Genomic DNA, 14884 nt, shown 5'->3' on the forward strand with positions numbered 1-14884 from the left:
CAAGAAACCACAGTTGTTTCTTGGTTGGTTCCGAGAGTTGTATGAAATAATTACTCAGAACTGCTCTTTTTGTTCTATGAAACACTTATTCACAAATGAGAATATAAACACCATGAGTAAAGGAAGACAATGGTAACACTACCTTGAGTTTTGGAAAGAAAACTATTATCTATTTTTATTTTATTGAGAAAAAAACAACAAGATTAAAAAGAATCTTGACATATATCTCTAACACAACATGTAATCTACTAGTGAGTCGTTATTGTACATTATCTGAATTAGGTAATGTATGTTATTGATTAAAAAAAAAAATACAGCAATATAAAGATTTCAATGAGGAGACTACAAAACTTTATGTGGCCTTCAGACGATGAAAGAGATGTCCTCATCTAAAAGAAACACCAATGCTCTCATCTAAAATGGCTTAAATCTTTAACCTTCTTTTTACTGCAACATAGTTAATTTTTCTTCAAAGTTAATGTAGTGAAAGATTAACACACATGATTATTACAAATTTTGCTTGGGATCATGATACAAAATGGTGGTTAGGGAAAGCAACAACGTTTAAACCTTCAGCACTAATCTCTTAGATTTGCGTATCACCCTCCGGCAAATCGGACACACCTTGTTTTCTTCCGACATGATCTTCTCAGCACAGCCGCGACAAGTGGCCGAGTGACCGCAAGGTACGAAGAAACAGTTTCTCCGTTCCTCGAAACATATGACACAATATGTCGAGTAGTCCACATCCTCCGCAGAGCTAAACGACGCCGTTTCCAAGTCTCCTTTGCCAGTTACTTCCGACGTCTCGTTGACCAAGGGCGTCCAACCGGTGACTTCTTCTCCTGCCACCACTGGTAACCTCTCCGTGTCATCTTCCATGTCACAATCGCTCAGGAATTTCAGTATCAAAAATATAAGGAACATTATAGTCCCTAAGAAGTAAGAACACATTACAAAAAGAAGCAAGTTAGCTTAACACTGAATAAGATAGTTTATATGTTATAGTATATAAGTTTGAGAGATTGTACCCAAAAATGTGATATAAACCACCGCTCTAGCGGTGATGGATAGCTCATTGTACCATCCACTGAACTCATCCTGCAAAACACCAGAGAACATATATCTTGAGATCGTTGTACCGAACATCTTCAAGATATAAAATAAAATGATTCAATGATGATAGAATGATTTGGGCTTATGTGAAGTTATATTGGATCTCTTCTTGCTTGTTTGAGAGCATTAAACTAGTGGATTGTTGATTAATTCCAAGCATTGTTGTGATTTTGACAGAATTTATATAAGATTGTGTCAAAGGGACTCGTCGTGCGATCCATATTTATTAATCTGATCAGAAAAAGAGGGAGAATGCAGGTTGCTGACACACACACACAAAAAGAAGGTCGTTTCCAAAACTGATTTAATACACATTTTTAAGAACAAATTCACGCCGTTTTCTCCTAAGCAAATGATTCTTTTTGGCTTGAAATAGTTAATGCTGTCTCTATAGCCACTGACCCACTGGTCTCTTATGTGGCACACTCAATCAAAGGTCATTTAGGTGACGTTAACTCTTTTTAAAAATATAAATGGAAAGTACCTAAGTGATTGAAAGGGCCAGTGTGGTGAGGGTAAGAAGAAAATACTTAAATGTGTGTGTTTATTTCATTTTTGTGTTTGCCGGTTATAATACAAAAACCGGAACTGTTCTCCAAAACATTAGTCATATGGCTCGTTATAATAGGTAAGGGGCAACTTGTTGAATGTGACAACACTTATGACTTATCTGTTGTGACTGGGAATAATAAAAAAAAGGTGTCCATCTATATTTATCTACTAACTGCGCATTCTTCTTTGAGAATTTTTCAAATAATGTTGCGTTTAAGAACTTCAACTAAAAACATGAATTTTGATACTCTGGAAATATGCATGAATATTTTGATTATGGCATGCATGCAGGCAGTGGCGAAAGGCAGGTGGAGTATGCATGTGGCACTGCCTACTCTCATCTTTATTTTACTTGTAAGTGACTAATCTAAATTTTATTTAAATACTTTAAAACAAAAAAATAGTTATAATATATGCCTCACTAAATAAGCTTTTGTACTCGCCTCTACACACTTGGTTTTGAAGACTCGGCATGGAGCTGGAGTTACCAATGGAATGGTGAAGTAACCTACTGAGTACTAGCTGTTATGTAAACCATGTTTGATCCTCTTTTGAACACGTGTGCACTGTGCAGTGTCCTTAGCTTTGTGTTCATCGTTGTATCTTGGGCCTAAATATTTGGGCTGTCTACTTCTTCTTATAACGTATTTGGGTTTTCGTTCATGATGACAAACAGAACCCGATGAAGACAAAAACAGCTGTGAGGGTAAACTCGTCACTTCGAATAAAAAACCAGTCGAACAATATTCATTGTATTCTTTTTTTTCTTCTTGTCGTCTTCGATAATACTCCAAAGAGAAGGCCCCTCCAGAGCTCATAACCCAATCTCCCATCTCCCTCGATTCAATACTTATCTCTCCTCTCAATCAAAAACTTGATCTACATAATCGATTCCACATGAAACGCAGTGCTTCAAACTCAGTTACAAACGGTGACGCGAGTAACAAGAAGATGAAAAAGACCACAGAGGAAGATTCAGAAATCGGATTCGCCAACTTAGACGAGAATCTACTCTACGAGGTGTTGAAGCACGTGGACGCGAGGACCTTAGCAACGTCTTCTTGCGTGAGCAAGATCTGGCACAGGACTGCACAAGACGAGCGTCTGTGGGAGCTGATCTGCACGCGTCACTGGGCCAACATCGGCTGCAGCCAACACCAGCTCAGATTCGTCGTCTTGGCGCTTGGCGGCTTCAAGCAACTCCACTCGCTCTACCTCTGGCCTCTCTCGAGTCCGAATCAACATGGTAGATTGGGTAAAGACGAGCTGAAACTCTCCCTTTCTCTCCTCTCGATTCGGTACTACGAGAAGATGAATTTCACTAAGAGGCTCCCCTGAGTCCAAATAATTTCACTTCAGATCTATTTTTCCAGCATCGTTCTTAGTTTTATTTTATTGTTTTGCGAGATGTTTGTAATTTGTAATATCTGCTTTGTACTTGTTTAAGCTCGTTCTCATATGTTTGATATTATTAAAATCTGGCAAAATCCATGTAAGCCAGACTGTCTGAAACAGCTAGTTCTGTAATAATAGAGGCTGGTGAGAATATTTAAGTCAAATCATATTTGAAGTTTTTGTACTTAATCAGATCCAAATTGAAGGAAATATTCTTCTTATGATTCGATTCCCCTTCTCTATTATTGTAGAACTGATATAAAAGGTTTTTCATGGTTCCATATGAAATTAGAAACAAAGTCCAGTGAAATTACGTGGCTTACCAAGAAACAGCAGAAAAATGGAAAGTTTTATAATAAGTGTTGTTTAAATTTTTACACACATATAAGAAGAAATTATTAATTTTTATTAATCTTATTTGATTTTGTTAATTAATCAACTGAAAATGTAAAACTTAAAAAAAGTAATTTAAAAGCATATTTGAAAATGTAAAAACTATTAATAATAAAACAAAAGTTTAAAGATTAAAACAATCACAGAAAATCTGAAAATTCAAAAAAAATTCACAAAGTTTTGTTCATTGTTTTATATGAAAAATAGAAACAAAGTAACAAACTGTAGACTAATTGTGTGGCTTACCAAGAAACAACAAAAATGGTGTAATTAATTGTGTAAAATAATTTTATGTTTTTGTAAGATTTATATAATAAGATAGTATGAGATATTTTTTAATTACAAAATGACAAGAAAATGCTGAAAGACAACCTCACACGGTTCTCATTCTGTATCTAAAGTTACTTAACCGCAAGTCTAGAACATCTCCCATAGCTTGTCTTTTGTTTCTCGTGTCACACCGATTTGATCGAGAAAAATGAGTTGGTGGTGGGCTGGCGCCATCGGAGCTGCCAAGGTAACTTCAACCTCGTATGATATTCGTCTTCTTCATAATCACTGATCTAATAGTATCTTCTTCCGCTCTCCTCTCGCAGAAGAAGTTCGACGACGATGAGCCAACACAAACCTACGAGAGCGTCGCACTCATCATCGGCGTCACCGGAATCGTCGGAAACAGCCTCGCCGAGATCCTCCCCCTCTCCGACACCCCCGGCGGCCCGTGGAAAGTCTACGGCGTCGCTCGCCGTCCTCGCCCCTCCTGGAACGCAGATCACCCCATCGACTACATCCAGTGCGACGTCTCCGACCCCGATGACGTCAGATCCAAGCTATCCCCCTTAACCGACGTTACGCACGTCTTCTACGTCACGTGGACCAACCGCTCCACCGAGCGGGAGAACTGCGAGGCCAACGGAACCATGCTCCGCAACGTCCTCCGCGCGGTTGTCCCCCACGCGCCGAATCTAAGGCACGTTTGTCTCCAGACGGGGACCAAGCACTACATCGGTCCCTTCAAGGACCTCGAGACGACTAAGTATCATGATCCTCCGTTTACTGAGGATATGCCGAGGTTGGGAGTCGAGAATTTTTACTACGCTCTTGAGGATGTTCTGTTCGAAGAGATCAAGAAGAAGGAGAGCGTGACTTGGTCTGTGCATAGACCGAACACCATCTTCGGTTTCTCTCCTTACAGTTTGATGAACATTGTGGGGACTTTATGTGTGTACGCAGCGATATGCAAGCACGAAGGGACTAAGCTGATCTTCCCGGGGAGCAAGAAGGCCTGGGAAGGTTTCAGTACGGCTTCGGATGCGGACTTGATCGCTGAGCAGCAGATTTGGGCTGCGGTTGATCCGTACGCGAAGAACGAGGCGTTTAACTGTAATAATGATGATGTTTTCAAGTGGAAGCATCTGTGGAAGGTTCTTGCGGAGCAGTTTGGGATCGAGGAGTATGGGTTTGAGGAAGGGAGGAATGTTGGTGGGTTGGTGGAGATGATGAAAGGGAAAGAGAGTGTGTGGGAGGAGATGGTGAAGGAGAATGGGTTGGCGGAGAAGAAGCTTGATGAAGTTGGTGTGTGGTGGTTTGTTGATGTGATACTTGGTGTGGAAGGGATGATTGATAGTATGAACAAGAGTAAAGAGCATGGTTTCCTTGGTTTCAGGAACTCTAACAACTCTTTTATCTCGTGGATTGATAAGTACAAGGCTTTCAAGATCGTGCCTTGATCCATACATGAATGTTTCTCTCGTTTTCTTCTTCGTTTTATGTTCTTTGTTGTCTTCAAAAAGAATAAAATAAAATGCGGATTTACCGTTGTTTAAGTACTCCATCTCTAGTCTTGTAAGTCCCTTTTGAAATTCTACTGTTTTCGGATAGTTTTTTTGGCATATGTCATTACTAGTTGTTACTAGATTCTTTGTCTTGGAAGTAGAGTGTATTGGTCGCTATGGTTCCGCAAGTGGTGTCTCTTGGACCCGCTATAGTATTGGTTGTTGACTGTTTCCAAACGCTCATAACAAGGTAAGCTGGTTAAAGAGAGTACACAGAGCTGGCTTTGATCTCAAAGCTCTCCTCTTTGCAAATTGAAAGTAAGAATACTTGCTTGTTTATTGTTTAGCTGCAATCAGCTTTAGCGTTTTAGCTTGCTGATACGTGAGAATCAACCCAAAGACAAACTACTAGGAAGGTATAAGTTCCCTTGCTTGATTGATGTCTTAGTTTTATCTACACACCATAAATCAACCAATCCACACACACACACACACATAGATATTTAATTTGTTTTTGTTTGCTGAAAGTAACTCCTTCAAACCATTGGGTGAGGATTAGGAATTATGTAGAACAACACTATACAACCAAATGGTCTATTTACTGCATTTATGATATTATCTTTTGAGAAACATACTTTTAATGCAAAAGAATAGATTTGCCTTTATTTTCCCAAAGGATTCTTTGTTCAATCAAGCCTTTCCTGCTTAAACACTGGATTCATCTTCCCCTGAAACGTGTATTTCTAATGAGAGTTAGATTTGAAGTTAGCAAAAGGAATATAAAACTAGGAAAGATACAAGAAATCATTTACTCTCAGGGAATTATTTATTAGTCTTTACCATTTTTGCTGGTTGCAACACCAATTGTGTCTAAAGTGGTCGGATCTTCTAATGATCCAGAGTTAGGTGGTAAGTCAACAGAGGTTTCTGTTTCTGGCATCTTCCCTACCTATAGAGAGAGAAGAAAGATAAATAAGTCGAAAAAATTCTAACAACTTAAAAGCCATTAAAGACCAGGAATGTAACAACTCACAGTATTCACCAAATCAGGAATCTCCTTTGAAACAAGTGCAAGATATTGCTCCATTGCCTCTTCTTGACTCATGTTTCCAAGTCTTTGCCAGGCATTCCTAGCACAAGGTAAGCACTGTGTGTCACTCTCACATAGCAGTTGTTGAACATGCTATAAAAGTAACTAAGTTACATACATTGCTGATTCTGTCCTAACTAGATGATCAGGTATCTTTTTTTTTTTTTTTTTTTTTGTAACAAGATGATCAGGTATCTATTAAAGCTTTGTACCTCCTAGTTTTTAGTGTATTGAATACCCTCCCACATCAGTAATAGGACATATAAAAATCAACAATATGGAAATATATTCCTAACCATTTCCAGTCTTAACACTCAGAACATTCTGCCTCTAAGACATTCACATGGAGTAGAGAGATGGAAAGCTATAAGTTGCAGTATGGTACCATTTAGCACGAGCAGAGAGCATGACGGCCATAGGCTGTGCCTCTCGGCATGACCCTTCCGTGGCGATCTTGTGAAGGCCGTACAGCTCCATCTTAGCCTCAGCACCAATATCTTCACCTTTCCCTGATTCCTCCAGAAGATTTGAAGCAGCTGCAAAGGCTATCTCAAGCTCACTCCTCTCAATCCCCTCCCAATCATCATCAAGATCTTCTTCTTCAATACTCAACTCCACTTGCTCTTCAATACTCAACTCCATCTTATCCTCACTCTTCTCCACACTGTTACTTTCTTCAACCCTAACCTTCTCAGACTCCGTAACTACGACTTCTCTTTTTACGTTTTCTACACAATCACTTCTTCCTTCTGTTCCCTCCTCTTGTCCTCGATTCATAATCTCCTCTGTAATAACGTTTTCCGGCGATATAGAAGCAGTGGACTCAGCTTCCGCCGTACTAACAACCAACTCTTCACGTTCATAACCTGTTTCTTCTTCTCCACGAACTATCATCTCCTTGGCTACCACATTCCCCGGCGAGACAGCGGCCAAGAACTCATTAGCTTCCGTAGTTGGAACCACCAACTCAACGTCTCTAGCAGCTTCCTCAACTTCATCAACAACACGATCAGCTCCACTTCCAAACCGATCCACGTGTTCGACATTCTCATCAACAACAGCTCGGAGTTTCCTCTCGCTCTGGACCACCGGAGCATCCACTTTCAAACCAAAACAAAGCTCCTCCACCGTAGCAGAACCATCACCGACACCGATCTCAGTTTCCCCCGCCTGATCGGAACTACCATCGTTTTCCCCTGCCATAGAAACAGATACTATTTTGGCGACAAGGAAAGAAAACAGAAGCGCAACAACCGCCGTGAGAAGCAACTCTAGTAAGAACTCCATGATGATGATGGATCACGCAAAGACGGAACAGGAGAAAGAGAAAAAAGCAGAGAGATACTTAGGGATCTATGAAGGAAGTAAAATCAAGGAACGTCAAATATTTTTTAGAAGAAAAAAAAAAGGGAAAAGGGAAAGAAAGAAGAGAGGAAGAAAGTATATTCGTGGAGAGTCTTCGACTTTATGCGACATAGCGGGTCCGACAATAACAGGACTTCTCCTCAACACCTAACCGCTTTTAATGCTGACTTGGCTCTTACGGTTTACGCTTATCCCCTTCACCCACCTGGCTCCTTCTCCGCCGCGCCGTTTTTTCTTAACACTTAATGGGCCAACATAAGCCCATTACGCACCACAGCCCAAATAAAACCATCGTTTTTGTTTTGTTCTTGTCCTTTTTCTGAGGGGGAATTTATTACTCATTTTCACCATCAACATTTGTGAAAATCGTTTTATTTTATTTTATACGAATAGTATATTTTACTATTTTAATTTGTATCGAATATCTAGATATTTCGAATAATTTTTTAGAATATATGTTTATTTTTGAGCTCCACTGGTTCCAATTCCATTATAAAAATCATTGACGTTGAGATTGTCAAATACTTGACAAAGTGACGACACGTGTCTCCCTATTATTGGCAATATATTTGACTGATGCACTATCTCAAAGAGAGAGATAAAGCGCATTAGAGTTTTGAGTTGACTCGCCCCTTTCATTTCTTTTTATCGGTGCTCATCATTATCATCTTCTTTAAACAACTCCAACGAGGGAAGAATAATAATACAGTGAAACCGTGTATTTATTAGTTTTGACTTTTTTTAAAAGGATTACAGTGGTGTGTTTGTTGTGAGATATGGCGGTGGAACTCATGAGGAACAGCTACGGTGGCGTTAGAGTCAAAGGAGAAGACGACGGCGGCTTTTCTGCAAATATGGAAGACACCGCCCTGAGAGAAGCTGCGTCTGCTGGGATTCACGGCGTTAAGGAGTTTCTTAAACTAATTAATCAAAAAAGTCAACCGACAGAAGAGATAACGGCGGTGACTGACGTCGCCGTTAACAGTTTCAAGAAGGTGATATCACTTCTCGGTAGATCTAGAACCGGACACGCTAGATTCAGACGAGCACCGGTTACGACAAAAACCAAAGAAGGAGGAGATTGGAAGACGGAGGAGAAGCCAGCAACAAGCGCCGTCGTGTTAAACAGACAGAAAACGGAGCAGAACGGTGGATCTGCGTTTAGAGTTTATTGTCCGACACCAATCCATCGACGTCCTCCTTTATCACACAACAACAGTCTGATAACAAAGAACGGTTCGTCTTCTTCGGCTAACAACGGAAGACCACAAGAGCCATCAACGATAAACTTCGCGCCGTCACCACCTGTCTCCGCGGCGAACTCGTTCATGTCTTCTCATAGATGTGACACCGAGAGTAACCAGATGTCTTCAGGATTCGAGTTCACTAACCCATCATCCCAAATCTCGGGTTCGATTGGTAAGCCTCCTTTATCATCAGTTTCGTTGAAGAGAAGGTGTGACTCATCTCCCTCAAGTCGTTGCCATTGTACCAAGAAAAGGTTTGATCCCACACACTAATAATCATTATTATTAGATCTAAATCTTCGTTATTTAAAAATTAATTATTGTAATAAAAAAAATAAACAGGAAATCTAGAGTGAAGAGAGTGATTAGGGTTCCTGCCGTAAGCAGCAAGATGGCTGATATACCATCTGACGAATATTCATGGAGAAAATATGGTCAAAAACCAATCAAAGGCTCTCCTCATCCTCGGTTAGTCTTAATTAGTTTTATTTCAGGTTTATGAATCCTTAAATCACACAAAAACACATACGTCACTATAAACATCTAATTAATTAGATTAGAAAATAATGCAACTTGTGTATATTGTCAAATATTTTTTTCTATATTGGTTGTACCAAACGTGTCGTCTAGTAGTAGTGGCTTTCGCACTCTTTTTGACTTGTTTATTTATCTACAAAGTTTTAAAATACACGAGACCGAGTTGAGTCAGCTCGTGTTGTTGTGATTCTCAAACTTAACTCGATCTTGTGACTCGGTGTCACAGGGGATATTACAAATGCAGCAGTGTAAGAGGTTGTCCGGCGCGTAAGCACGTGGAGCGTGCACTCGACGATGCGATGATGCTTATCGTGACTTACGAAGGAGACCACAACCATGCTTTGGTGCTCGAGACGCATCATGACAAAACTCTTTAACTTTGGTCGTTGCGGCCGTGGAATCTTAGCCGTTCGATCTGAGTTGGAAGTGACCCTACTCTTGTTTCTGTCCGAAATCCAGATTAGTCAACGACAGAGTGGGCCTTAGTCTGCACTTTTTTATATATATATTTAATTTTTTTTACAAAAGCTTTTGCTTTATTTTGCTTTAATTGGAGAGAATAGGGGGCAATCGTTGTGGATCTTGACTCTTGATGCAAGTTGAACCATGTGAAAGTCCTTTTCCTTTTGTTTATTTATTCTAAAGATAATAGCACTATATATTAGGTTAGTTTAGATTGAGTTGACTAATTTGTTTGAGGAACTTGGAAGGTCAATAGCACTATTTATCACCATGTTTGAATTTACATCAACTAATTAATGAACGTTACCAGAATTTATAACCGTTGTTGACTTGACAGAACAAAAATATGAATGAGGTTGTTGACTTTATTATCACCACATGTTCTAATGCAGTGCCAAACAGATCGACACAATCCTGTGATGAGAGCTCTAAAGTTAGCATAACCAAACGATATAGAGTCGATTACCATTTAAGACACTTTTTTATCTTTTTTAACACTTTAAGACACAATCCGCTGGAGGGACACTTTCCTTGAATCTGAGAGCTGTTTTGGACAGAAATGCCCTTGCTCAGAAGAAACGGAAGATGCGCTTATGTTTGGGTAAGTATAAATTGTAACTTGTTTTTCTTATTTCTCTTAATGTTTCATTTACTTTTATTTCAAATTCTAAAATATATAAAACAAAAATAATTATCACATTAAATTATGTATAAAATTCTCTATCTTTTAACATCCATTTTCATATATATATACTAATATATATACAAAAAAAGTATGGACATGGATATCATAGTGTGGATAATATAGTTATAAATTAATTGTGGACATGGACACAAAACCATATTTATTCATACATTATTTCAGTTTCTGATTAAATAAATATATAATAACCATATAAAAACATGTTTCTTTTTTCTTATTATTTTGATATCCATATATATATTTTTATATTTTAATGTCTAACTAAATTGCTAAATTATAATTTATTGGACATATGTTTTATGGATGTGGACACAATATTTTTTTTTTACAAAATTCTATGTTTTGTTTTCTATTTTTTTATTTAAAGATGTATATGACCAAAAAAATTAGTATAACAAAGTGATATATATTTGTTATTTAATGATATATACTTTTATTGTTTTATCTAATTTTCTATATATATTTTTATATATAACTTATAAGAATATATGGATATGGATTATAAAAGTGTGAACGTAAGATATGTGGACATGGATATAAATGTGTAAAAGAGAATATCTAGACATATTAGTATGACACACAAGTTGTATCCACATCAAAGTTTCTGAAAGAGATCATGTTAAATGATGTCCATTATCGATTATTTGTGAGCTAGTAGGTGTGGACATGGATTAGGATATATTTATATGGACATTGTAATCATGAAGAACATAATTGCATAAAGCATGTCTGTAGTGTATACTTGAAAATTTTGATACTAATTAGAATACAAATCTGCACATTTAAAAATTGAGGGTGAAAACAAATACTTACATAAATATAAGGACCAAATATGTAAATTCATCATTCTTATTGCAGATCTAATCGAGCTTTCACCCATGGTGATACCAAGCTCAAACCACTGCAGCTTCACCTATATAATGGATGAGACTTCGGAAATGAGTTGAGCAAGGCGAGGAGTCAACTTGAGCAGCAGATCTCGTGGTGGCGGAGGATTTCGACGAGCTCGAACCCCCATGGCTTCACTGAGCCACCGAGCTCACCGATGCGATGTTGAGCTCGAAATCCATGTTGAGGCGTTTTCTCTTTCTTTTTTTTATCCGTGGATTCTGTCATGATTCGTAATAAAAAGATAGAAAAACAGACAAAAAATAGAGATATACAAAGGAATAAAAAAAAGTTGAGAAGAAGGAAACAAGCCAAGAGGATTAAGAATTAATTGTTTCTTCGATTTGATGAAGGAGAGTGTATCGTGATTATTGGATTTGAGTATGCGTTATGAAAATAAATAAAAAGAAAAATAGAGTTTAATAAAAGTGAATCTGAACTTGAATTTTGAAATTCTAAAATAAATAAATTTTTGAATGATTTAATAAAAAGACTTTTGGATTTAGTTAGAGTTGTTAGTTAATATCTTTCTAGTTATTGTTAGATAAGGTTGAGGGCATCTAAGACATTGCACATAGAAATTGTGTGCCTCAAGCAACAAGTGTCTAAATATGCAATTCCAAAGACATAATGTGTCCTAGAATGTAAAAAAATCAACGATATAAGTGCAAATGTTACAACAAATAGTTAAGGGATAGCGTAGGGAATGATGTAGCAGATCTTATTGGACTTAGACATAAATAGCAACTTAAGGGTTGTCACATTCCATAACTTCATTGATTTGGACATTAAAAGACTCAGGAATGGTAGGTACTATCTCCATCCTGCGAGCCGCGCTCGTGGATTCACCTTTGCTCCTTGTATCTGACAACCATACTTTCAGTGTGGAGTGTACTAAATCGTCGAATATCCCTTTCTTGAACTTGCTACCCATCTTTTAGAATTAGAAAAAAAAAACAAGTGATTCAAAACTTTGTTTAGTTGTGTAGTGTATATTAGCTAGGCTTGTTGTGGTTATATACTTACTTGTGTAACGAGAGCATAAAGTGGCAATGTGCTGTAACTGCAAAGCACTTGGACTAACACTCTGTTTGGACAAAAGAGTTCATCAGATCAAATGATAGTTTATTTAGACTTGCAAGTGTGCATCTTGTTATTACCCCATGACAAGCCGTGGAATAAGGAAGCCTAGTTTCTCCATGATACACGAATGTATTCCATATGTGAACTGATGATACGATGGAGAAATCATCTATTAGCATTGTGATTGTTCAAACAAAACTCTTAGAAAAGGAAGAAAAATGAAAGTACCAAAATCCAGAAGAAGAAAGCGATCTCAAATGAATTTTGAAAGAGAATGAAGTGGACGAGTTGGAGAACAATCTCTGGCCTATGGAACCAAAAGAGTTCATCAGAAGGTGTGATTACTGCTTGTTCCCCACGGTTTCTCTTCTCACAAACATCCACAGCTAAGCTACTTATTATATTCTCCAGTTTCGCACCCACCATTAGTAACAACTACATTTAGATAAACACATTGAAGTATAGCATTCCAAGAATTCAAAAATATGATTAGATCATTAACTAAATGAACTTACTATTAAAGGCAAGAAAGACAACCAGAAGTAAGTATTCCATCCTCCTACATTCAGCAGAAGAAAGACGACAACAAAGAGCCAGAGATACCAGCTTTATATTTATACCATCACATCATACAAAAATGGTGTTAGACAAAAAAACTTATGAAGCCATTGGTGTGTGTAATCTAAAAGAGCTAAATACCTTATGGTCACAACTTTCTTGAAATCCATCTCCACTGTTCTTAGCATGTACTTGTGAAAATTAAATGATGGGTTTGTGGGGCAATGGGTCTGGAAAAATGAAGGAATAATACATATTGTTATTGTTACATAAAAGACTGGAAATAACATGTTGGAAAAAAGAGAGTGAAGTAAGACCATGATGAACCCATGTCGCAGAGCTATATATTCTGATTTGGTGACAGAACCATAAAACTGCTTGCAAAATGATCTCTGCACCACATTGGATGATCTCATCAGATATCAAATAAGATCTAGACAAACTTGTTTGATGTGTAATACGTTTGTTTTGGTATTAGTATCCAAGACTCACCAGCCAGCTGATGACAACAGATCTTCTCCAGAATCCTCCAGCATGCATCTTGAAGAACTCGTGATTTGCGTTAAATAACTCGTGAAGTGCATGAGCATGAGCATGAGCATGAGCATGATGAGCATGAGCATGACCAGGCTTTGATGCATCTGAAACATGTTTTTTTCTTAATATTTAGATGGTGTTTAAGACGCAAAAAAATCAACAAAATACCAATGTCGAATCTCACCTTTTTGAGAAGGAATCTTCTTGAAATTATCCTCCCAACGCTTCCATTGTTGTATCTACATGTAATTTCAAATCATATGAGCAAAACAAGAGAAAGCTTTTGAATAGAAAGTTCTAATGTTGTTCAGTTACTTGCGAAAAACGCTAACAAAAGCAAGTTACATTACCCTAGCTCCTCCAAGAACCATCGTTGAAGCACAGAAGATGACGTGAACAACCGCTAGCACGAATATAAAGATATGGAGATGATGTAACGCTTCAACGGATATTAAAGGAACCTTCCCCTGCAAAACCATGTTGATGAAAAAAAGCAAGATACTAATAATAGAAAAGCATCCAGAGTGAGATAGGAGTTTCAAGGGAAATATTACCTTGTTAGTACAATGGTCTGGACTTGCTCCTGTTGAAAGCAAATGTCGTGTATTGAAGACAAGCGAATGAGATGTTTCAGGAGCATGATGCTCCTCCTCTAATGGCTTCTTACAAGGGAACATGTTGCTAACAAGAGCTGGTGGGACACATATATGCCTGATTGCTGTCTGAGATACCGTTAACATTAGCGAGATGAATCCCAAAAGCATCAGTTCTGTTTCAGGAAACACAATTTTGGTCATGTTCAGGTGTAAACCAATCAACATATTCATGTTCCAAAATTGAAAAGAAGAAGAAACCTTCTTTAAGTTTCTGCAAGGCCTCAAACAAGGCATCTTGTTTTTTACGCTTCAGATACTGGAACAGAGACAATGTTAGAGTTATTACAAGAAGAGACCTTAGACTTACAGATATAGACAGTGATGTATATACGTACCTTTCCAAGATGATGAAGACCACGTTCAGCGAGAAGGGACAAGAGAACGATGATGAAACAGATAAACGCTACGACCCATGTGGGTGTATATTCAAGTGAATTCTCCTCTTCTGCCATTTTCTGCACCTCGAGATGGAGACAACTCTTGTTTATTTATTATATAAAGCAGAGAATAAGAGACGGAAGTAGTAG

The 14884-nt window shown here is 37.9% G+C and overlaps 6 protein-coding genes and 1 long non-coding RNA gene across 8 annotated transcripts; 4 read left to right on the forward strand and 3 right to left on the reverse strand.

Annotated features, from left to right (window-relative positions):
* Positions 1-420: 420 nt before the first annotated feature.
* On the reverse strand, positions 421-1302 carry LOC103861828 (E3 ubiquitin-protein ligase APD1). Its single transcript, XM_009139536.3, has 2 exons — positions 1032-1302; positions 421-935 (listed from the first exon to the last, which is right to left on the reverse strand). Exons 1-2 carry the CDS (start codon positions 1147-1149, stop codon positions 565-567), a joined length of 489 nt encoding a protein of 162 aa, XP_009137784.1. The 5' UTR covers positions 1150-1302; the 3' UTR covers positions 421-564.
* A 1124-nt stretch (positions 1303-2426) lies between these two features.
* LOC103861839 (F-box protein GID2) lies at positions 2427-3287 on the forward strand. The gene has a single exon (XM_009139548.3). It carries the CDS (start codon positions 2566-2568, stop codon positions 3004-3006), a length of 441 nt encoding a protein of 146 aa, XP_009137796.1. The 5' UTR covers positions 2427-2565; the 3' UTR covers positions 3007-3287.
* A 500-nt stretch (positions 3288-3787) lies between these two features.
* LOC103861849 (3-oxo-Delta(4,5)-steroid 5-beta-reductase) lies at positions 3788-5350 on the forward strand. Its single transcript, XM_009139559.3, has 2 exons — positions 3788-3973; positions 4053-5350. The coding sequence occupies exons 1-2, from the start codon at positions 3935-3937 to the stop codon at positions 5184-5186; spliced, it is 1173 nt and encodes a 390-aa protein (XP_009137807.1). The 5' UTR covers positions 3788-3934; the 3' UTR covers positions 5187-5350.
* A 287-nt stretch (positions 5351-5637) lies between these two features.
* LOC103861859 (acyl-CoA-binding domain-containing protein 3) lies at positions 5638-7899 on the reverse strand. 2 transcript variants are annotated; one of them, XM_009139571.3, is made up of 4 exons: positions 6707-7899; positions 6265-6361; positions 6072-6180; positions 5638-5974 (listed from the first exon to the last, which is right to left on the reverse strand). In XM_009139571.3, exons 1-4 carry the CDS (start codon positions 7606-7608, stop codon positions 5937-5939), a joined length of 1146 nt encoding a protein of 381 aa, XP_009137819.1. In that variant the 5' UTR covers positions 7609-7899; the 3' UTR covers positions 5638-5936. The 2 variants fall into 2 exon arrangements, with proteins under 2 accessions (XP_009137819.1, XP_009137826.1); XM_009139578.3 differs by having other exon boundaries at positions 5641-5959.
* Positions 7900-8183: 284 nt separating this feature from the next.
* LOC103861876 (probable WRKY transcription factor 7) lies at positions 8184-10127 on the forward strand. Its single transcript, XM_009139596.3, has 4 exons — positions 8184-8377; positions 8443-9187; positions 9276-9401; positions 9697-10127. The coding sequence occupies exons 2-4, from the start codon at positions 8463-8465 to the stop codon at positions 9845-9847; spliced, it is 1002 nt and encodes a 333-aa protein (XP_009137844.1). The 5' UTR covers positions 8184-8377; positions 8443-8462; the 3' UTR covers positions 9848-10127.
* Positions 10128-10406: 279 nt separating this feature from the next.
* LOC117133014 lies at positions 10407-12178 on the forward strand. Its single transcript, XR_004456828.1, has 2 exons — positions 10407-10533; positions 11494-12178. It is a non-coding gene; the product is annotated as an uncharacterized LOC117133014 (long non-coding RNA).
* On the reverse strand, positions 12074-14836 carry LOC103861893 (MLO-like protein 13). Its single transcript, XM_009139607.3, has 13 exons — positions 14693-14836; positions 14556-14613; positions 14256-14470; positions 14052-14168; positions 13886-13940; positions 13657-13805; positions 13482-13556; positions 13306-13394; positions 13122-13212; positions 12835-13041; positions 12684-12751; positions 12550-12610; positions 12074-12457 (listed from the first exon to the last, which is right to left on the reverse strand). The coding sequence occupies exons 1-13, from the start codon at positions 14807-14809 to the stop codon at positions 12272-12274; spliced, it is 1488 nt and encodes a 495-aa protein (XP_009137855.1). The 5' UTR covers positions 14810-14836; the 3' UTR covers positions 12074-12271.
* Positions 14837-14884: the final 48 nt, after the last annotated feature.

Source organism: Brassica rapa, chromosome A01, assembly GCF_000309985.2.
Source record: "Brassica rapa cultivar Chiifu-401-42 chromosome A01, CAAS_Brap_v3.01, whole genome shotgun sequence".
NCBI classification, from domain to species: domain Eukaryota; kingdom Viridiplantae; phylum Streptophyta; class Magnoliopsida; order Brassicales; family Brassicaceae; genus Brassica; species Brassica rapa.

Excerpts from the sequence above, each read along its gene's own strand:
- LOC103861828 (XM_009139536.3), bottom strand. The coding sequence starts at position 1,149 with ATGTTCGGTACAACGATCTCAAGATATATGTTCTCTGGTGTTTTGCAG. Across the intron at positions 936-1,031 it reads GGTTTATATCACATTTTTGG|GGACTATAATGTTCCTTATA; the intron begins GTACAATCTCTC and ends CTTACTTCTTAG.
- LOC103861893 (XM_009139607.3), bottom strand. The coding sequence starts at position 14,809 with ATGGCAGAAGAGGAGAATTCACTTGAATATACACCCACATGGGTCGTA. Across the intron at positions 14,614-14,692 it reads GTCTTCATCATCTTGGAAAG|TATCTGAAGCGTAAAAAACA; the intron begins GTACGTATATAC and ends TCTCTGTTCCAG. Across the intron at positions 13,941-14,051 it reads TGGTTCTTGGAGGAGCTAGG|ATACAACAATGGAAGCGTTG; the intron begins GTAATGTAACTT and ends AATTACATGTAG.
- LOC103861876 (XM_009139596.3), top strand. The coding sequence starts at position 8,463 with ATGGCGGTGGAACTCATGAGGAACAGCTACGGTGGCGTTAGAGTCAAA. Across the intron at positions 9,188-9,275 it reads TGCCATTGTACCAAGAAAAG|GAAATCTAGAGTGAAGAGAG; the intron begins GTTTGATCCCAC and ends AAAAATAAACAG. Across the intron at positions 9,402-9,696 it reads AAAGGCTCTCCTCATCCTCG|GGGATATTACAAATGCAGCA; the intron begins GTTAGTCTTAAT and ends TCGGTGTCACAG.
- LOC103861849 (XM_009139559.3), top strand. The coding sequence starts at position 3,935 with ATGAGTTGGTGGTGGGCTGGCGCCATCGGAGCTGCCAAG. Across the intron at positions 3,974-4,052 it reads GCGCCATCGGAGCTGCCAAG|AAGAAGTTCGACGACGATGA; the intron begins GTAACTTCAACC and ends CTCCTCTCGCAG.
- LOC103861859 (XM_009139571.3), bottom strand. The coding sequence starts at position 7,608 with ATGGAGTTCTTACTAGAGTTGCTTCTCACGGCGGTTGTTGCGCTTCTG. Across the intron at positions 6,362-6,706 it reads CTCTCTGCTCGTGCTAAATG|GAATGCCTGGCAAAGACTTG; the intron begins GTACCATACTGC and ends ACCTTGTGCTAG. Across the intron at positions 6,181-6,264 it reads TTCCTGATTTGGTGAATACT|GTAGGGAAGATGCCAGAAAC; the intron begins GTGAGTTGTTAC and ends CTCTCTCTATAG.
- LOC103861839 (XM_009139548.3), top strand. The coding sequence starts at position 2,566 with ATGAAACGCAGTGCTTCAAACTCAGTTACAAACGGTGACGCGAGTAAC.